Source organism: Elaeis guineensis, chromosome 11, assembly GCF_000442705.2.
Source record: "Elaeis guineensis isolate ETL-2024a chromosome 11, EG11, whole genome shotgun sequence".
In the NCBI taxonomy this organism is placed as follows: domain Eukaryota; kingdom Viridiplantae; phylum Streptophyta; class Magnoliopsida; order Arecales; family Arecaceae; genus Elaeis; species Elaeis guineensis.
The window spans coordinates 122157914-122180372 of NC_026003.2; the positions used below are offsets into that span (position 1 = coordinate 122157914).

Below are 22459 nucleotides of genomic sequence, written 5' to 3' on the forward strand. Positions count from 1 at the left end.
CACGGGCCCTTCTCCTAACAAGTAGCAACAGATGGAGCTCTACAAATTAAAAATAAAAAGGAATTAATAAAAAAAATACATGATTTCAAACTTCACCACTTAGCTATATTGGTATGTCAATTATAAGAACTAGAAGTTTTCAAAATACACAAATCTCTGATTCTATCAAAAAATAATAACAATTTAAATTTGAAAAAAATGACTAGGTTGAGGGAAGGAAATGATGTTGAAAGGAATATAAGGGAGTTCTATGCAACCAAACATTTTTCTATCCTTTGTCTAATCCACCACTCAATTGGACTTGGAGGCATAATTCAATTCACAAATACACAAAGAGATAGGGGTACAATCGGATTGGATTGAACCAAATACTCATAAAATTGTATAGGGAATAGGTCAAAAATCTGTTAACTTGAGCCCTAACTTTGATTAAGTGGATTAAAAATCCAAATCCAAATAAATACACACACATATGTATGTATAAACTTGGATTGCTTAAATATTTTCACATTTAGTATTGTTATGATCAAGGCACTGGAGCACAATTGAGCAAAATTCAAAGCAGTTTGATCCATAATAATAATGACAATGATGATCAATTAATAAATTAAAAAAGTATTATAATTTTAAATTTTCTACTTGTTTTTCTTCTCCGATCTGGACATTAGCATATATTGGGCTTCGCTTCGGTGCCTCCCATTTTTATGAACCCTTCATGCAACTTGCTTAGACGCAGTTGGTATTTTTTATGTAACCCGAGGTCCCAGCGATAGGTCACGATTCTAGTATAAATAAGTGAGAAAACCACATCCACCCAGCTTGCATGGAGCTCAACTTGGTGAACCTACTCATCCACCCAAGTGCGAAAGCGACCCTCCATAGAAGTGGTTGGTTTCGTAAACATAGCTATAAAGTTGAAGTTGCCACGAGCTAAGAATACACGAACAGAAGTCACGGTGTATCAGAGGAGAGTACTAAGGTAGCAACGGATAGGAAACCTGATTGATTTGGACTGTTTTGGTTCAGAGTTCCGAATGGGTCAGGACTTTTCATTTGGTATTGAGTCATTTTCTAACTTTGGCTTCTTTTGATTGTAAATAACATAGCTTTCTCACTAATTTCAATTTTTTTAGTAAAATATACGTATTAAATTAAACTAAACATGAATAAATATATCCATGAGAATTAGAAAATAAATAATTGAAAATTTGAAAAAGGAAGTCCACTCTAGGCATTCATAATGTTGATTACATATAATTAATTAGCCATGTAAGATGCCATCTAGTCAATAGTATTATTGGTTTCTCGATAAATATATGAAATGTTAAAAATAGTCACAGAGTGCATCATCCTCCAACAATTTTGTGATAGTTGATGCAAAATATTATTATCATGAAATTGAAGTAGAAAGCCATCTGATAACTATCACAAATCATCCTTTAATAAATCTATGAAGTTTACGGTGTGCATATAGCATATTTCAAATATTTTCATGCGGCACACAATACAAAATATAGTATTTAAAAAACTCTAACACTCTCTACAGCAATGAACTCACTAGAAATATTTTTAATAACAAATTTGGATCTACTAGAATCATCTTGATCCCGCACGCTACCATCAAATTTGATGGAAATAGGAGATGGTGGCTCCTAAGAAAAATAAATTAGTTAAGAAAATATAGACTTTAAAAATAAAGTCATAGATTACCCTTGTTATCGTGGATCCTTTTAAAGAATGAATTTTGAAGTTAATGTCTTTTTCAAAAGCGATGAATCGTCCTTTAGACCTTTTATTTTTCTCTTTTGATGCAATCTTTTAGACTTAAAACATAAGAGAGTATACATGCTTTAATTAGGTGATGCGAGTCTTTTAGTGTACCAAGAATTAAATCTATTGCTATCTCATGTTCTTTGAATTGTATCTTTGTTGCCTCATGTCTGTGACTTAGAAGATGGAAAGAAAGCGTGAGAAAAAGCAAAAAATGATTTCACTTTTCTTTACCTTTGGTCCTTGTCCACGAGCCATCCTTTGAAAATGGCTCGTCACCCAACAAAGAGATTGATAATTTTCAAAGCTGAAAGTTTTCTAAAAAGACCATGATTTCATGTTGATTCAATTGTTGAAGAATTTTTGCCGAACCACTAAAAAGAATTAATGTTGTTAAAAGAAATATCATCAAAACATAAGTATATGAAACCTAACATGAAAAAGAAATTATATTCTAACAGATGAGACTCATGAACGTGCCAAATTCTTTTTCTTTCATAGAATCATAATGAGAGTATCTGTTTATCTAAATAAGCAAAGTTTTGCATTCAAAATCTCCCTGTAGCGCAAAGGCTGAGGAAAAGGGATACCAAAATTCGAATTATAATTTCCCGCGCGCCCAAAGAACTATAATTCCCTTTGAAGGGAATGTGTTGAACCTTTCATCTTAAGTCTTCGGAGCCTGACGTGCACCGGTGTTGGAATGAATTATTAACTGGTAATGCTGGCCATCCATGCTGTCCTTGAAAGATCATTACTCCAAGCTTGCATCACATCACAACAAAGAACAAAGGAGGCCGGACCTTAGCACCTTCGTTATATAATGCATGTTGAGACATGGAAAATTCTACTGAAAATTTCCACACTTTTGTTATATAGGACAATGCAGGGAGATGCTTGCATTAAAATTTGTATTTAGGACCATGAATCTACTGTAAATAATAACATTATTGGAAAAAAAAAAAAATTTTGGTACACGGCAAGGCAGAGTCCCAATGGGGTTGTATCTTTGATGGGAAAGAATGAGTCACTTTTCTTCACATGAAACCACCATTAGATCATATAACGAATATGTTGAGATCCATGCAAATGGATGAACAAAAAAATTTTAATGCTTTGAGACCAATGTAGATTGCAATCAAACGATTATGAATATTATGAAACTAGATCATTTGTTCTTTCGCATGAAAAATACAACTAAACCCCTCGAGAAAACCTAATAAAACTACATCCACATCGATTTGGCTGGACCAATAGCTGCCTTTCTAATTCAACCCGTGTGGCTATGCATGAGAATCACTCTTTAATTTAATATCATGCGTGAGCCAGTGGCAGAGGAGGACGATCAGAATGGTAGATTCAAAACATATATTAAAATAATAAATTAAAAAAAAAAATAAGTTGTTTACACGCAATCTTCCTCGTAAGTTCTCTTTTGTTACCACTGAATTTGCTTCCTCTTTTCTTGAGGAGACAAATGCAACACAAACCTACAGGACTTCTAATAGTCCTTGCTCCATTAGCAGACGCATAAAATACAAAGACGAGTGCGAGCGATGCTTCAACTTTGAAAACTTCCATGCAAATGGAGCCAAGCGACCTGAAGAATGTCCTGCCACTTTGGAAATGAATGCTTGCGGTTATTCCGTTTGTAAATATCGTCATCACGTCCGGTTGAAAGTACCGGGGACAAGTCTTCAATCAATTTTTTTGGCGAGACCCAAGGCCCCAAAAGTATATGCATATGGTCATCTTAACCTTGTTCTACTTTTTCTTAGTAATTAGATCTATTAAATCAATCAAAAGTAAATGCATCCATAATAATTAAAAAATAAAATATTAAAAAATCAAAAAAAATATCTATTAAAGATGCCCATAGAATAAGTCTGATATAATTATCCATGTATAATACCATCCAATCTATAACATTATTAGTTCCTCTATAAATATGTACAGCTTCAAAAAAATTATGAAGATATTTTTATTTTTTAATAAATCTGTGGATGAATACCAATCTTTGAAGTTGTTAATCTAGATAATCATCTAACGGCTGTCTAAGAATCTTCTTCAGGATAATATCAGTTGTCTTTAGAATTCTTATGGCATAAGGCGTATATTCCCATATAACATAGGGTTAATATGAGTTGCATTTAGAATTTTTGTAATACAAGATATCTTTCCATACAGCACCAAGTTAATATCAGTTACCTTTAAAATTTTGACAGATAAAATGTATTTTTCCATGTAGCACAAAATTTTACAATAGAACTATAGCATCAATCAATCTAACTCTGTTTGCTGCAGCTAAAGCTCTGCTTATACTCTTTATAACATAATTATCCCCGCACCATCATTCTCGTAACCTTAAAAAACCAAACATTTCCACGGAAGAAAAGACAGTGAAGAAAACGAAACCAACGCTCGCGTGCTTGTCCTCTCTCTAATAATTCCTTTGCATAATTTAAGAGATATATGTGATTGTTTAAGGTCATCAGGCTCCACCTCCATCCAAGTTCATCCCCCAACCGGATTATGTCGTTTCTTTTATGCATAACTCATGATATTGCCGATACTGTTAAAATGTAATGAACTGACAACAGGGTCTTGTTTCAATTTCATTCTATGTTCTTTCCAGATCACCACTTAGTTTGATTTCTAATGTACAAGATAGAATATCGAATGAATTATCCACATGCAATAACAAATTATGATCAAAGAACTCTTCATAGGCAATAGGTTGGGTCGCATGGCCAAATTTTGTAGAGATATTTTATTTTTTAAGTTTTTTGAATATATTTGTACAAAAATTATATGGATGATTTATTTTTATAAAAAAATTAACTTACAAAATAATAAAATAGAATGGTGATGCACAATATTTTCCCATATTGACTAGATTTACCATCAATTGGCTCATGGGAAGTGCTCTTTTCCAAAGTACTCTTCGGTTTAAAGGCAACCATTTTCCAGCTACGGTGCACACCCGCATAAGCAAACATACACGGGGGAAAATAAAGTAGATAACATTTATTTACATGATACGTTACGGTGCTGAAATTGTTTCTTGAGCCAATTTTCTTAGAAGTAGATAATACCCGCCAGTCAAACAGATCAGACATGAAAGGACATTTTTCAGGCAAATTTCTGTAGAAAAACGAAATATATAAACAGCAAATATCAAATAACCCTTGCTCAACAAATCCTTTATTCTTTCTTCATTATTTTTTTAAAAAAAAAATATGAGTAGAAAATTAATTGATTTTACCTTCACCAATTTAAGTATGATGATATTTAAAAAAAGATATAAGTCAATTAAGCTATGATTAGCTGAAGAATATATTGGGTCAATAAATTTTGTTTATCTGGTTGGCCCTGAGGATTTAAAAGGTATATAAGTAATAATCTTTTTTACTAACTAAGCTCCAGCGGCCCGGTGTAAGAGAGCTCTGCAGGGCCAATCTGCTTCCCACGGCAAGCATCTAGGGTGGATGGTTGCCAACATGATCCAACCTACCCACAAAATGTATCCAAAACTTATTTCTTTATTTTGGGTATACACATGACTTAGAGTTGACTGGAGCCCCAAATCGAACCAATATCATGATTTTTTTTTTCTTTTTTGATTCAAGTAGAAATTGACTTGATTCTGATTCTATTTTTTGTAAAGTCAGTAGGATGGATTTGATTTTGTCAAGATTCACCCAACCCCATGTAAACCTAACCAAAATCATTTCATTCAATTGATGGTATGATATATTGGCTTAAATATGTGTTCTCATCGAACATATTAGATTTTGATTTATATGGTCCTCAACTTAGCCTGATCTATAAACTCAAACTATTTATTTCTGAGCATGATAAACTACCTGCAAAGAGTAGGACAAAAAATTTGCACGGCATGTTTGGTTGAGAAGAGTTGAAACTCTAGAATGAAAATAGGAATCAAAAACTTTAATCTAGCTATTTGATTTTGGAAGGTCCTAATATCATTTTCATTCTCCATAACCATTCCGATTTCATAGGAGAATGAAAATAACTTAATCCTTCAAAATTCAATCTCTATTTTTTCTTAGTACTCAGATTTTATTCTGATTTTAACTCTGAATTCCATCATGAACCAAACGTATGGGAAGATATGATCAGTTCAATTTTCATTCTAATTCATTTCATTTTTGATTATCATCGCAAATCAAACACACCCGGATTGTAATTGGTGCTCGATAAAATTTTTCAACTCCATGCTGTATGCTTGTTGGCACATGGCTCTTTCATCATTTAAAGGAAGTACATGCAGAATAACTTTCGTTGTTAGGAAAACCGACAAAATAGAAGGGGTTTGTAATGGACCCTACAATCAATTAATATGTAATTAAAGAAAGATTGGGGCCAAAATCTATACAAAAGTTAGTGCAAAAGTAACGACAAAAGAAAAATCGCTCAAACTATCAAAGACTACCGTACACTTTCAAAGGCCAAGTTTAGGTTGCTTCGAATGCCGTGGTGATTTGCAAATCAGAAGTAATGTTCAGATGGATGTAACCACAGTGAGAACGTTTCCTGTTTAGTTGTAGATGTGAAAATAAAAAACAGAAGTGGATCACAACCATTTATCATCTCAGTGAGCAACTTAGCAGGAATGTGCAATATGGCATGTCCAATGATGGTCATATCCGAACAAGATACTTGGTCAGTCGATTTTCTATCAGCTGTCTTAGGGTAAAAGGCCAGGTTTTGATTTATCATAACATAGGCCCATCACATTGCTGCATATATACATGGATGATTAGGTTAAGCCAAGATTTATAACATTCAATATTTTGGGCAGTACATAGTTGAAATGAAGATGAATAAAATAAAGATTTCAGCTGACATCTATAGGTTAAGATATTGAAATGTTGAGTACATAAGTAAAACAAATATTAACAATCTTTAAAATATAAATTCTAATTGTAATTAATAAATTATTCACCTTAAAAAGTTGATGAAACATATTAATGTCATATGGGACAGCTCGTTCCAAAATCTGTTGGTTTATATTTGGTTGCGATTAGGAGTACGTTGTGTCGTGGTGGCCATGATGTGAGCCAAACTTGTGGTTCCGCACGATTTCGAACGTGGAAAGGGGCCGCCAAATAATGCCCGTAGCCGACGAACGGGTGAGAGGTTCTTCTGTTAATATATCAAAAGTCCGAGGGCATATAACTGGAGTTCGTCAGCTTCGCGCTGACTGTGGGTCCCACAGAGCTAAAAAGGAAAAAAAAAATCGCAGTCCAGCGGGCCCACCACAACAACCACCTACGGGCAATCTCGCCTATTTCCTATTTCAGTAAAATTTTTTCGTTTCAAACTCATCATTTTAAAAATATTCGTATTTGCGTCAGTAGAAAATATTAAAATTATGAAGATAGTATTAGACGGATCACGTCCAGTGGATCAGTCCAATAGTGACGTGTCATTAGATCTGATCCATCTAATAGCGGGACCAGAGTTCAATCAATCATTTTCATATTAAAAATAATAAAATAAAAATTCTTTATTCCCTCCACCCACCAAGGCCAAATGACTGTAACACCCTTCCGGTCCACCTCGTTCTTCTTCGGGTCCGCTCCTCTTTCCATCCCCTCTCTCCTCCCGTTTTACTCAAAGTCCAAAGTCCAGCTCCCGTGACATTTGCCAATATATTCCATCATTTTACAATTATATTTCTTAATTCTCCCGCAGCTATTTCCAGTCCCGTCATGTCGGAATCCTAAGTCTCAAACCCAACACCAACCCCGACCCACCTCTCTCTCTCTCTTATTTTTTATTTTATTTTAGGTTGATAGTTATCTTTATTATGTTATTGTAATTGAATTTCAGTCTTCATTAAAAAAAAAAAAAAAAAACTTCTTCATCTGTTCCCCGTCTCTCTCGTTCATTTTTTTTATAATTTTCTGTTGATATTTTTTATTTTTATGTTTTTTTGTAGTCTCCATTTAAAAACTCCTCGTCGCATACTCTTCTTCCTCGTCTCCTCCACCCCCACCTCTCTCTCTATTAATATTTATTTTTTTGGTCGCCATTAAAGAGCTCCTCTCCTCTAGCGTCCCTTCGTTCCTCTCTCTCTCTCTCTCTTCGTGTCTCTTATTCAGTCATTAAAGCATCTCTTTGACCTTATACCCATCTTCCTCTCTTCAGAAACTATTTATTCTCCGCCATGAGATCCTCTTAGCTATCTTTCTTCTTCTCCTTCTATCTCTGTATCAATGCTGAAGGGAAGAAGTGGTGATGTCTTTTTGTGAGATCTGTGTGCGAGTGGGCTAGGGAGAGGGAGAGGGATCGAAGCACTAACTTTGGAGGAACGAAGGAACAAGGGGAGCTTCTGGCGCGATGAAGCCGGAGGCTCGGCTAGACTCGGTGGGGTTCCATCTGACACCTACTCGAACCAGGTCAGTTGCTCCAGACCAGATCCCCTCCGAGCTCACTGTTTCTGTTGAATCTTTAGATTTCTCTCAACGAGAGTTGCTGGATTGGAATGTTGGGACTGGACAAGAGAGATGATTCGCGTAGTATTAATGAGCTATAGGGTTTTATTACAACAAAGCTTGGACTAAATAGGGTTTGAGAAACGTGGATCCTTTCAGTCTAATTATGAAATCCTTGAAGTAGTGGATTTAGCTAAGTTTGATGCATATATGAAGAAATTAGCATTAGGATGATCATCATGATTTTTGATTTCTTGGATACATCTATGTGAAGGTTTCCGTTTGGATAAATTTCTTATGAAAGTGATAAAAATTGATCTGGGAATTTTGGTTTTACTGTTGTTAGAATTACCTCAAGTAATTGCCATTTTGGTGTTCTAGTTCTTGATATTTTAATTTTTCAGTCCTTAATTAATATTTAATTATTTTTTATCAAAGTGGAATGTAAGATCCGTTGCAATTGTTGCTGTTATGATCTCTGCTTTCGAAATGTAGAACATCAAAGCCTCATAATTATAATTGATATGAATAGTCTACTTCTCGTGCTTTTCTAAATTTGGGGAATATGGATACCGATTGGCTAATATTAGGGATCATTAATCAGATTGATTGTGGATAACTGCAGACTAGAGACTCAGTCTCCTTTTTTTTTCTTCTCAGGTGTGATTTGGTTATTGTTGCAAATGGTAAGACGGAGAAGATTGCATCTGGGTTACTGAACCCTTTTCTTGCACATCTGAAGACTGCCCAGGATCAAATTGCCAAGGGTGGCTACTCTATTAAACTTGAACCAGACCCCAAAATTGATGCAGGATGGTTTACCAAGGGCACTGTGGAGAGGTCAGTAGATCCTTTTTCAGTGCTGCACTACACACAAATTGCATATTTACCCTTCATTGTTTTATAATTGCAACTGATTTTCCAAATGGGGAATATCCATGTTGTTTCATAGGCCTGAAGCATTTCCTCTTGTTGAGACTTTGACAAAGAGGTATCCTGTGACACTTCAGAATAAGTGTGTTATTTCTTGTAGGTTTGTTCGTTTTGTGAGCACACCCGAGGTTCTGGAGCGGGTGACGACCATAGAGTCTGAGATCTTGCAGATTGAGGAGGCAATCGCTATTCAAAGCAATGACAATCTTGGCTTGAGCACCGTTAGTTCTCGATCTATTTGTTCGTGCTTCTGTTTTATAAAATTCAAATGACATTTGACTTTTGCTATTTGGCAGGTGGAAGATCATCAAACAAAATCAGTAGAGTGCATGGAAGGTATGTCAGACTCGGTGTTTAGTTTTAATAGGAGTTTGTCCTTATGAACAATATTGGAGGGTTCCCTTCAAAAAAAAAAAAAAAAAGAACAATATTGGAGGGATTTCCAGCTGGTTTGTCTTTGTCTATTCCACATGCATTCACATTTATTTATTTTTTTTTGTTTATGACACATGATCATGTGGTGTTGTGATTGTGTATCCCAAAAGGTCATCTATAGAAAAGCTGTACTTTGTCTTAAATCTGCAATGGTATTACCATTGTATAATTGACAGGGGCTGATAGTCAAACCCACCATCCTATGGAGTGGGATGGCAGCTGATAATTAACCCTGACTAGAACAGATTAGCCCTTTGGATAAGGAAGTTTGTGGCCAAACATTTTTGAGTTAAATCTTTGGCAACCTTAAAACAAACCAATTAACCAAGCAGGAAGTTGTCTGATTAACACTGAAATTTTTTGAGAGATCTGCATTCATCTGACTTCAAGATGAAGGTTGATGAGTCTTTCACCAGTTGTTGTAATAAAATGTGTGTAAAAGTTTTGTATCATCTTTTGAACTGTATCAAAACAATCCTTTGTCAAAACTTCTAAAAGAGTTATCCAATGCATGTTTCTTATTACTGCATCACTTTATCAGAATTAAGAACTGCATCATTTGTGACTCCATTTGAGCTTCAGATTTGTTATTATTGTATTAAATTCTTGGCTTTTTATGGCACAATCTGACTTTGCATGATCATGGGTAGGTAGCAAGTCCACGTTTGATGCTGATGCAGAAAAGGCAATAGTTCTTTACAAGGTATTGATAACAAGATACATTTTCAAAATATGATTATTCTCTATCAGAGATTTTCTAAATGTTGTTTCTCTTGATTGCAGCCCGGGTCACAACCATATCCATCAGATTCAAATGGATCCGCAACACAGGAGGAGAATTCAAAGTACTGACAACTGAGATTTATGTTAGAAACCTTGTTGTAGTTCTTTAACTTACATTTGGGAGACTATATTAGTAATCTTCTTTGCTTCATTTAGCAGTTCATACTTCATAGCATAAATGTAGTACTGTGCTAATTAGGAGTCTAGAAAAGTAAAATGGACTTCACATTTTAGTTAGATGGTCATGAGTTTGATATGATTGGTTAATACAACAGCTGTCTAATACTCTTGCTTATGTGGATACAGCAATTTTTGCTTGCCCTGTACACCACATTTGCTAACTGAGGTGTGTGTAGAGGTTCCAATTTATGTGCACTGTATGCTACAATACATCCATGTATACTAGAGTGTCATCATTTTCAATGTTGCATGAAGTTACAATTGTTTGTCTTCATGTTCATATTTATAATGTTTCTTTGCAGAGTTCAACTCTTGAGGGTACTCGAGACCCGCAAAGTTGTATTGCAGAAAGAGCAGGGTATGGCCTTTGCACGTGCTGTAGCAGCTGGTTTTGACATGGATCACATGGCACAAGTGATATCATTTGCTGAATGCTTCGGAGCATCGCGTTTAATGTAAGCTGTTCCTTATAAGAAATTTGCTTGCATAGTGTTGCAGAGAGTTTGCTTCCTTCTCCCTTTTAATAGTTTCAAACTTTCGGTTGTCACCTAACTTTATTTCAGAAAGAACAAGCAGGGGGAGAAAGTTTGGATATATTCAATTGTAAACAAATGTACAGCGAGAATTAATGAGATTCATGAGAGAGAAGGAATTACTCGATAAATTCAGTATAATTTTAGACTTACTGCATGGTTTATTTGCAAAGCTTATCAAAACATTACAAAGTATTTGATTTTGATAAAATAGTGACAAAATTAGAATATGCTTTATATGTACAAATCAAGAAAAATTTTAGAGTTTTTCTGGCCTTTGCACGTGCTGTAGCAGCTGGTTTTGACATGGATCACATGGCACAAGTGATATCATTTGCTGAATGCTTCGGAGCATCATGTTTAATGTAAGCTGTTCCTTATAAGAAATTTGCTTGCATAGTGTTGCAGAGAGTTTGCTTCCTTCTCCCTTTTAGTAGTTTCAAACTTTCGGTTGTCACCTAACTTTATTTCAGAAAGAACAAGCAGGGGGAGAAAGTTTGGATATATTCAATTGTAAACAAATGTACAGCGAGAATTAATGAGATTCATGAGAGAGAAGGAATTACTCGATAAATTCAGTATAATTTTAGACTTACTGCATGGTTTATTTGCAAAGCTTATCAAAACATTACAAAGTATTTGATTTTGATAAAATAGTGACAAAATTAGAATATGCTTTATATGTACAAATCAAGAAAAATTTTAGAGTTTTTCTGGCCTTTGCACGTGCTGTAGCAGCTGGTTTTGACATGGATCACATGGCACAAGTGATATCATTTGCTGAATGCTTCGGAGCATCATGTTTAATGTAAGCTGTTCCTTATAAGAAATTTGCTTGCATAGTGTTGCAGAGAGTTTGCTTCCTTCTCCCTTTTAATAGTTTCAAACTTTCGGTTGTCACCTAACTTTATTTCAGAAAGAACAAGCATGGGGAGAAAGTTTGGATATATTCAATTGTAAACAAATGTACAGCGAGAATTAATGAGATTCATGAGAGAGAAGGAATTACTTGATAAATTCAGTATAATTTTAGACTTACTGCATGGTTTATTTGCAAAGCTTATCAAAACATTACAAAGTATTTGATTTTGATAAAATAGTGACAAAATTAGAATATGTTTTATATGTACAAATAAAGAAAAATTTTAGAGTTTTTCTGTATCCAGAGAAGAATCATCAATTTGCTTTTTCCTTCCATTGAACAGGGAGGCATGCTTAGGATTTATGGAGTTATGGAAGAGAAAGCATGAAACTGGACAATGGGTTGAAGTTGAGGCTGCAGAACTAATGTCTGCCCGATCTGAATTTTCTTCTTGGAATGCCTCAGGGATTATACTTTCTGGAGATTCTAGGAAACAGAAAGAATTTGGGGAAGCATGGCCTGTCTCCTGTGGGGATATGGGCAAAGAGAGCAATGGGACAACCGGTATGGATTATTGTGAGCTCAGATCAAACACATGTACCTTAGAGTTAATGCAATAACACCCACAAAGTTGGCATTTTAATGTAACACCCCCTCTATTGCATGTCCGATATTTCTGTATGGAACTAAAGAAAAAGTGAAGGACCTGTTTGGCATTGTTATTGTTTTGTGTTTTTGTTTCTCTATAAATTAGTCAAATACCATGTGAAGACTGATGTTGAAGATAGCATTTACCCAAAACTTCTGTTATTCCTTTTGTATACTTCACTCTTTGAAAGTGACAAATCGTTGCTTCAAAAGCTCTAAGTGTTTTACGAGCAACTGCAGAAAACAAAAGGGTTTCTATCAAATATTGTTCATTCTAGTTCATTTTTTCTCATTTGTTTATTAAAAAAAAAACATAAACAATACCAAATGGGCCCTGAGCTTCTCTGTCTTCCTCCTTTTTTTGGCTTCACAAAATCTTCATTCTTTTGCATTAAAGGCATTTTTAATATTGTTAAAAGATGTTTTTTAAAATATATATATATATATATATCATAACAGGCACCTCCTTCTGTTAATAAAAATGATATAAACCTTTTAATTGGATTCTTTTTAAATTTTAAATTTTCAACCAATCATTGTTCGTGAATTTGCCATTTGAAAATTGTTTTTCTGTCTTGTTATATCCCCCTTATTCTTAATTTGAATATCTGTTTTCTCCATTTGAATGACAGTACAGATGAGTGTTCTTCATCAATAATAAACAGATAGATGCATACAAACAAAACATCACATATTTAAGTGTGTATTCTTGCAGACTATGCTCCAGCACTCCTCTTTATTTTACAATACTCCATAAGCAATACATTCCTAAATATGATGAAATCTGTGTAACTTGAATTTATTTGTTTCTTGTGGCCAGATAGAAAAGTCCATTCAGATCCGCAGGTTCCATTGGGACCCCATGAGTATTATCCAGGCCATTTTCAGCATCCTACACATCCCCAGTGGCCGATGCATTCTCTGGCAGGTCCACCCCTCTTTCAACTTTATCCTATGCAAGGCATGCCATATTATCAGAATTATCCAGGTGGTGGTCCATCTTTCCATTCCCCATATGCCCCAGTTGAGGATCCAAGATTCAACATGTCTCAAAAAACATGGCAGAAGAGGCATTCCATGGGTAGTAAAGATAGCAATGCGGAGTCTGAGGCATCAGAGATGGGTGGTTCTGGGACAAGATCACAGGATGGTACAGATCAAAATATATCTGAGTTTAATGAAGAAGGTTCTCATGGTCATGAATCACATAAGAGGATTGACCGGTCAGGAAGGAAAAAGTCTGGTGTGGTTGTCATTCGGAACATAAATTACATTGCATCAAAGAGGCATGAAACATCAGGAAGTGAATCAGACTCAGCTTCCGATACTGAAACTGAAGAGGAAAGCCAAGATAGGTCTGATGCCCATGACAGGAAGCATAAGGACTCTTCAAGAACTTCAAAGAGAAACGAAGTTCATGTAAAATCTATGGAATCTTCAGATGCATATGCCAAGGATGAAATCGCTTATGGACAGGAGGCAGATTCTGGAAACTGGCAGGCATTTCAGAGTTTCTTGTTGAGAGCTGAAGAGAAGGCAAGAACTGTCAATGGGGACATCTTGCCTAGTGAAAAAGAGCCTCCAATGAAGAGAAAACAGAATAACGGTGAAGGCGATCCCATCCTTCATCCTGAAAGAGATTCTGGTAATGTTCGGGACCAGAGGATGGTAGGATTAGATTCACTTAATGGCACAACAAGCCGGATGAAGCAGATGGCTTCAAATGATGAATTATTAATTTCAAGTGAAGGAAGAGGCTTAACAGATACCCAGCTTAAAGAAATAGAAGGCGGAAGGGGAGGATATAGAAGTGTGACCAGTGATGATTTCATGATTTGTGGACGAGAAAAGCAAATGGGCAGCAAGAATTCTTCAGACCCACTTGTTGATCCGCAATATGAACTCGATAAAAAATTGGATAAGAAATCCTCATATAATGGTATGGACGAGTCCTTCATGGTTCCATTTAGGTCAGGTTCACAAGATCAACTTAAATCAGATGGCAGAACTGCTATTGACATAGATTCTGAATTCCCTCCATCTCTGCATAGGACTCAAGATTTTTCTAGTCAGGCTAAAAATCAACTCACTTATGAACCGGATGATTTGACCTTACTACCTGAGCGTGGGATTGAGAGTGTATCCATTGGTTACGATCCTGCTAGAGACTATGACGTCCAGATTCCTGTTGAAAATGCTGTCAAAATTGAAACCAGAAACCATGAGGATGTCTCAACAAGCACCAAAGAAGAGTCAAAAAATTCAGACAAGGACAAAAAGTTAATAGCTTCACAGAGTGGATTGGAGAAAAAGAAAAAGGATGTGCTTATGAGGAAAGGGATATCCTCAAAGATGAACCCATCGGCTGAAGCACAAAAACGTGCAGAGAAACTGCGGGCCTTCAAAGCTGATCTTCAGAAAGCAAAGAAAGAGAGGGTATTTTCATAATTCACTAAGAGTTTGGTGCTTCCTTTTTCCTTGTTTTAAGATTTTATTTGGGAACTTTTAATCTTTTGATAAATGGTACATGCCACTACTAGAATAAGGCGACCTGAAGGATTATAATTCAATGGATACCTGATACAAATCTTTCTTTCTTTTCTTATATTGTCTTATGCTGATAAGCTTATAAAAGAAAATCTAAGAATAACTATATGAAATTTCTGCAAAGCAATTCTGTTTTCTTTTTCTTTGTTAAAGCCTTGCCAGTCATCTTTACTAGGTCTTATCTCTCTTAGTTCCTTGTTGTTTGGCTAGATTGCTTTGGTCACATCCTGGATTGTTATATCTTGTTTTTGTCTACTTTCAGGAAGAGGAAGAGGTAAAGCGATTGGAAGCTTTGAAAAGAGAAAGACAGAAGAGAATTGCTGCTAGGAATGGTTCAAATGCCAGTCAATCGCCATTGACGCCCCAACAGAGCAAAGCTCGATTACCAACAAAGCTTTCTCCAAGTTCTTATAGAGGATCAAAGTTCAGTGACTCAGAGCCTGGATCTTCACCTTCACAAAAGCTGCTTACGAGAACTGGGTCCAACGATTCTCAGAAAATCACAAGAACTAGCAAATTAAATGGCAGTAGCCATGCATTAAGTCGATCAGTGTCATCATTGTCTGAGATGAAGAAAGAGAATGATAATTCCACACCAGAAGCAAAGACAGCTTCTGTTCAAACTAGAAGACTTTCTGATCCCAAAGGTACCAATATTCGGCGTACTTCTTCACTAAAATCAGTTACCAATGCTGAAGTACCAAAGAGAGGCATACCTGATGAGCCACAAAAAAAGATCTCTGCACTAATGCAACTGGACAAAAGCAAGTTAGCAACTCTGCCAGGGCTGAAGGTCAGAACATCAAAAGGCCCTTCCAATATGGTCCAAAACAAGTCAGCTGGTAAAGAGACATCACAAAAAGGAGCTGGAAGTCGAACTTCTCAATTTTCTGACACCATCCATGCAAAGAGAACTAATGACAAGGCATCAAGACTCAGCAAAAGTGATGAAAACTTAGAAATTGAGAAGACTGTTGTGATGCTTGAAAATGAGGTTCTTCCAGCTCCTGCTGTTCAAGCATCTGAAGCAATGATAGGCATAAAAGATAGAATGCACGGAGATGATAAAATCAAGACGGCTGGGCTCGATTCAGAGTATGAAGCTATCCATGCTCCACCTTCACCCATAATGGTAGGTGAAGTTGAGATTTCCAGTGCACATAAGCTGGATGAGCAGCTGAACTCTAATGAGGTATGATTTAACAAAGCAAGTGGCATGGTGCTTTAAATTTAAGATTCACACTTTTGTCGGAGAACCATTTTTTAGCAAACCACAGCCACCATTTTTTTGAAAATACATACAAAAGCATATCTCATCCATATTTACAAATTAATCCAATAACAATGTTTTAGATTGCAAAAAAACACCTACATTAGCATCGCATCACCCCACTTTGCCAAGACCCCTGGTTAAGCTAACTAGAGATGGAAGATTACCAAGTTACTTCTGCTTGGTGTCAACTCAGGATCCTCGATGACTCCAATGATTCCCCCTCTCACACGAGCAAAGCCCTTTCCCTATCTAGGATTTTGCAGTCTCATTTCATTCCCCATGCTCACAGCATCGTTGCCAATGCTTTCTTCAATTGGCATTCTTCAAACATGTTCTTGTTTGTTAAGCAGATTGGGAATAGGACTGACAGATGGGTAGTTTTAAATGCAATTGGTGAATCAAGTGTGGCTGTGGGCTGGAATAGTTGCTGTTTGGTTTTGATCATGAGCAGGGTCAGGGTTTTTTTGGTGACTACAGACTTCAAGAATGTTAGGATGTTTGTCTAGTTGCTGTCCTCTGTGTATGATCCCAACATTAGCTTGCTGGGCAATGGAGGTGCTATGCAAGTCTTGTTCCTTTACTTGCAATATTTTGACACAGCACCAGGGAGACCAAAAAGAAACGAGCTGATGTTGTCCTTTCATGGATCAGCTATGGACTCTCACCCTTACTAGATGGTAGCAGCGGTCCATCTATCCAATGCTGGAAGGGGGATAACTGTGTGAGTCCTATCAGACTTCTTCTATTTCGCTAGCTTGTGCTTTGTTGTGGGTCTGATGTGGTGCTTGATTCTCTTCTGAGTATGGGGCTTCCTACTCCCCTGTTCTATGCTCAATGCCGAGTGGGGATTTCTAACAGGTTTCAAAACCAAAAAAAAAGCGTGGGGGATAGTTTTCGGAAAAGATTTTTTTTTTTTTTTCCAACCAAAGCATGTGATTTTGTAAGCTTGGTTGATTGGTTCATTGATTTGCTTGTGGCATTCTTCACCTTTTCCAAGCCTAAATTATGCATTATGTGCCTGGGGTTATGCCTGCACTTGTTGTCATGGCTGGTTTGGCAACAGCTTAAAGGATGATCCCAACCGAGGGAGTGTGATCCAAACCAAGGGTGATTCGAGCTGTACAACGGTTGGGAGGGTGAGATGGGGAAGAGCTATGGCATTGGAACCAAGGTTTTAAATCCAGGGAGATGGAGATGTCCCGTTTTTTCCATTGAACTAGATGCCTGCTATCCCATCTCGCCTCGATGGCGGTTCAAGTCATGCATCCTAGTAGATATCCATCGTCTCTTTCTCCTTCTTTCCTTTCCCTTCTTTCTTTCTTTCTTTCCATTTCTTCTTTCTTTCCTTCTTTTCCCTCTTTTTTTCTACTATTCTTTCCTTTCCTTTCCTTTTTTATTTCTTTTTCTTATCCTTTCGTTTATTTCTTTTTTCCTTTTTTGTTCTTCATTCTATTTCCTTTCTTCCTTCTTTCCTTCCTTTCATTCTTTTTTCTTCCTTCCTTTCTTTCCTTCCTTTCACTTTTTCTTTTTCTTCATCTTTCCTTCCTTTCATCATTTTCTCTTTCAACTTCATCTCGGACCCATTCTCTTATAGGAACGAGACAAGATGATTGAGATGCCTCCCATCCCGTCAGAGCTTAAAATCTTGATCAGAACAAGATTAAGGGAAGAAAAGGGTGAAATTGATTATCTAGAATGGGGACAACGGTACTTTCATCCCCTAAATTGCAAGGGTCCCACCAACTGATTTGGAAAATGGGCGTGCAGTATTCTCTTAGAGGAAACCTGACTGCAAGTGCTTTTTGCAAACTGAAATGACATGTAAATAGGGATGAGGCAACTTATAAATATTGTATAATTTTGAAAAAAATGATGTGTGATTTGAAAAAAAAAAAACTCTCCTTTTTTCGTCTTTAGTTGAATATTTGATCTCAGTTATTCAATATGTGGATCCAAGAAATTCCAATGTTCTCGTTCTTTAATAAGTCAATGAGTACTTATTTGCTCTAGGAAGCATGATTTTTGCTTTCATCTGAAGTTTGACAGTCATTCTCAATTTTATAATACAATCAGGAATAGGAAGTAACAAAATGCTACTTATGAGTGATTTTGCTTTTTTAACAGTCTTATTTTCTATTATCTTCTATAGTGTCCTACTTAAAAGTTTTCTTTAGCATCACAGTTGAAATTTCTTGGTATCAAGAACAAAGAATTATTTTGAAATTTAGAGAAGATCTTCATTTTCCTGTCAGTTATATTTGGACTCCAGATGTTGAGAATAATGCTATGTAGTTTTCCTTTTCCCTTCATAAGGAAGCTGGTTGAACATCCTAATGAAGGTTTCTTAAAGGATTCGAGCATATCTTGCTGTATTTTCAATTCTTTTGTAAGAGAAAAGTGGCTTGATGATCTTCATTTCTTGAATCTCCTTAAAGGCAACTTAGCATTCTTATAGATAAAGCTGCCTTGTCAGTGGTGACAATAAAAGTATATGCTGCTTTCTCTCAATGTCATGTTATTTTCAGAAATTTATTCATGGGCTGAATCTAGATAAACAATGCTTGCTATGATCAGCCGGTTATTGATTACTCAAACGAGGAGCCTCAGAAGTTCTCAAACTCTACAGCCATGGATAAGTCTTATCAAGCTCCCTATGCCAGAACAACATCCTTAGAGGATTCCACTGCCGGTAATGTAGAATATGCTCAGGTACCACCTGTTCTAAACTCTGAAATGGATAAAATGCCCAATGAGAGCATTAAGGCATGTGTGTCCAGTTTTGCCATGGACTCGAATTCAGTAGATCATACTCAGGAGTCACACAAGGAGCCTCGGAGCAAAGAAACAAAAGGTTTTAGAAAGTTATTAAAATTTGGAAGAAAGAGCCACATCTCAGCAACATGTGAGGGTAACCAAGATTCAGATGCATTGTCTATTGATGAGCACACTATAGCTGCTGCTTCGTCAAATGATGGTAAGACCTAATCTCTTGTACAAATCCAAATAATGCTTCTCACACCCATCATCTTGCGATTAAAGTTAAAGTTCTTTTTGTTCGTACAACCAATTTCCTCGAAACAAGTATAAAGTTTATTTCGGATACAGTGACACAGGATTAGACATCTCTATTCTGCACTAGTTTATTTTTGCATATACCAGATACAAGACAAATTCTGTTATTTTATTGTTAGAATCTGTAATTCCAGGCATTTTATTAAAAGCTATCATTCGACTTGTTATTAAAATTTCTTATTTTAAAGAAAGTCCACCCCCCCCCCCCTCCTGCCCATTTTCCTTTTGATTAAACAGATGAATCAAATCCATCTAGTAGGGGTACATCCAATCAGATCTGAACAAAGAAGATGCCTGAACTGAGAAGGTGTAGCAGCAACATCTGTCTGTAGATTGCTTTCTTCATGTGAGATTCATGTGCTACCTTGGAAGCTTGCAGCTTGCTTGGAAATTGCAGCACTGCAGACCTGAAGTCATGAGAACCAATGCAGCATATATGTAAATGAAATTCATAAGATACACAAATTCACCACTTTCTTAATAAATATTTACCTCTTGCTCTGCTACAGACAAATGTTCAAGAGAAAAGCAACAAAGATGACTTTGTCAAAGAAAGAAAATATGGACAATTTCCAATTTACTCTGAAGGGAAATGAAAAAGCATTTTTACTTCATAAGAACCTTAGGCCTCGAGCACTAACGTGTCCCTAATTTACTGTTTTTAGTGTTTATATCTGATAGCTCTTTCTTTTATATTTCAGTTCATATGCTGAAGAATCTCATTTCCCAAAATGATAGCCATGCTGGAGGCACTCAAACTAAAGGTAGGTTATATCTTACTTTACGAGATCATGTGCATGAGAAGCAACAATTATCGAAGTATTTTAAAAAGCTTTCAGCAATTCTCAAAGTTGTTATCAGAAACAAGGTAGTAATGGAGGTTGACCATAAAATTGGATTTGCAACCTAAAAATAGGACCTGATGGTTCTTAGGTCTGACATGGATCACAGGTTTTGAATTGAATGTGGTTTCGAACATAGGTAATAGGTATCTTCAAATGCAAAAAACCAAGAACTTAGCCTCTTGGCGTTAATAAAAGTAACATTATTATAAAAATATAGATAAATGCTTCATCTCTCCCATTAGATCTGGATGTACATATATTCAAACCTGAAAACCTAATAGCTCTATCCCATAATATTAATATACATGAACTTCTATTATATAAAATTAGTCGAGTACTTTATCTTCTCGATTAGACGTCTCTGTAAGGGCAGTGAAGGTGGCAATGGTCCATGAGCTGACACTAAAAACTTCGACTCACATATTAAAAATAGGGTCAAATTAGCTATGAGGTTGGGTTAGGATCCCAGATGGGATTGAAAAACTAATCTGATCTTGTCGAGGGTATGGGCAGATTAAATCCAATCCAGAAACTTGACATCCAAATCTTTTGTAAGTTAACATCACTTGTATATATGTAAGAGCTTCGAGAGCCTTAATCCTTAAAAGAAGTCCAATCACATCTTGTTGACTATAGAACCAGTGGGAGTTAAAATATTCTGATTATTTTGAAAAGAATAGCTCTATTGGGCTAAGAAAGTGGGGGTATAAACTCTTGGGAGGGACACCGATGCCATGCAATGAGAAATTCAACTACCACTTGATATCTGATCCTTAATCCAGTGTTTATTGGATCAAATATCGATGATGGATCGAACCTTGCAAATAACTTGGAAAATAAGATTCCAGAATAAACTTAAAATAATATAGCTGATGAACACTTAATATTGGATCCAGAATCTGTTTTGTTGTCAGATCCACTAGAATTGGAACCCAATTTATTTTTTATGGAAAAAGGATCTGGACCCAATTCAAGACAGCTTTTCTTGGAGTGAATTTTGGGTATGAGTCCCATGCTCCGACATGGAGTTGGATCTTTAGTTTAGATCCCTATTATGATAATTAAGATCTAGATCTAGATCAATGTGGTCTGTAAGTTGAGGCTGCCATTGCCACCAAGCCTGAAACTTTTTTCCTTATTTTACCCTGACTCAAGAAAAAATCTGTTTTTGGTGGTTCTGTTTTTTAACAATTTCCTGGTTTTTGGAATACTTTAGGCAGCATGTGGTATTTTGTGTTACAATCATCTTTTGTAAATTGAATTATGACTACTGCCCTTAATGAATTCTCCCTGAATCTCACTTAAAATACTATTGCTTGTGTTTTTGATGGGGTTGATCTTGCTCATTGACTTTATGCTTATTACAGGTTCTCGCCCCTTCTCCATTCTTTCACCCTTCCGCAGCAAGAGTAGCGACAAGAAGGTGTCTGCATGATAAGCCAATTCCTACAGTTCATGCAAGGTATGCTGTGTTTTCTATGGAAATATGGCTGAGAGGCTTTGGTTTTTGATTTGTTATTTGCCGTTGTCTTATAAACAATAATGTGAAATTTGTATTTGTGAAAATTCATTTCTTTTTGTTGATGTCGGTTGTTGTAATGATCGACAACTATACCATTGGATGGGTAAAACAATAGCCTCTTGTCTGATAGCACTTTAATTGTACTCTGCTGTTTCTTTTTAAACGTTTCGACCTATATATATATATATATATATATATATATATATATATATATATATATATATATATATATACTTGTGAGAGAGAATGGGAAGCACTCGGCTGGGTTCTCAATAAGGTGGTGAAAGAAGGGAATACTGAAGTGACAAGCAGCTGAAATGGGCAACCTGTAAAAAAAGCAACCAAGCAAATATGAAGCAGCCCCAGGAAAGCGAACGTAAAGATGCGCCGAGCAGCGCAGGAGATTATCACAAGTCTGCACAAACTTTCTCATTGGTGGAGGACCTTCCCCAGGACACAGAACGGTTCCAAACCCAATGATTTCAGTTGGTCCACACTAGTTTCCTTCGCAGGTACATTACTCACATGGAAAAGCCCGTGGGCGACGATGAACTGAAGGTCTGTACATGTCCTTCCTGCCAAGCACCCACCT

At 36.2% G+C, this 22459-nt stretch overlaps 1 protein-coding gene across 1 annotated transcript; it reads left to right on the plus strand.

Moving 5' to 3' along the window:
- Positions 1–7519: 7519 nt before the first annotated feature.
- Positions 7520–22044, plus strand: LOC140852485 (COP1-interacting protein 7-like). The gene is made up of 13 exons (XM_073245706.1): positions 7520–8198; positions 8895–9074; positions 9268–9388; positions 9464–9503; positions 10253–10305; positions 10386–10447; positions 10868–11020; positions 12304–12524; positions 13429–15044; positions 15418–16347; positions 19003–19402; positions 20202–20264; positions 21713–22044. Exons 1-13 carry the CDS (start codon positions 8140–8142, stop codon positions 21778–21780), a joined length of 3966 nt encoding a protein of 1321 aa, XP_073101807.1. The 5' UTR covers positions 7520–8139; the 3' UTR covers positions 21781–22044.
- The last annotated feature ends 415 nt before the right edge of the window (positions 22045–22459 follow it).

What these genes read in the sequence shown, in the direction of transcription:
- LOC140852485 (XM_073245706.1), top strand. Translation starts at nt 8,140, where the DNA reads ATGAAGCCGGAGGCTCGGCTAGACTCGGTGGGGTTCCATCTGACACCT. An exon ending in AGAGAGCAATGGGACAACCG is followed by an intron (nt 12,525 to 13,428) that starts GTATGGATTATT and finishes TCTTGTGGCCAG; the next exon opens with ATAGAAAAGTCCATTCAGAT. An exon ending in AGCAGCTGAACTCTAATGAG is followed by an intron (nt 16,348 to 19,002) that starts GTATGATTTAAC and finishes TGCTATGATCAG; the next exon opens with CCGGTTATTGATTACTCAAA.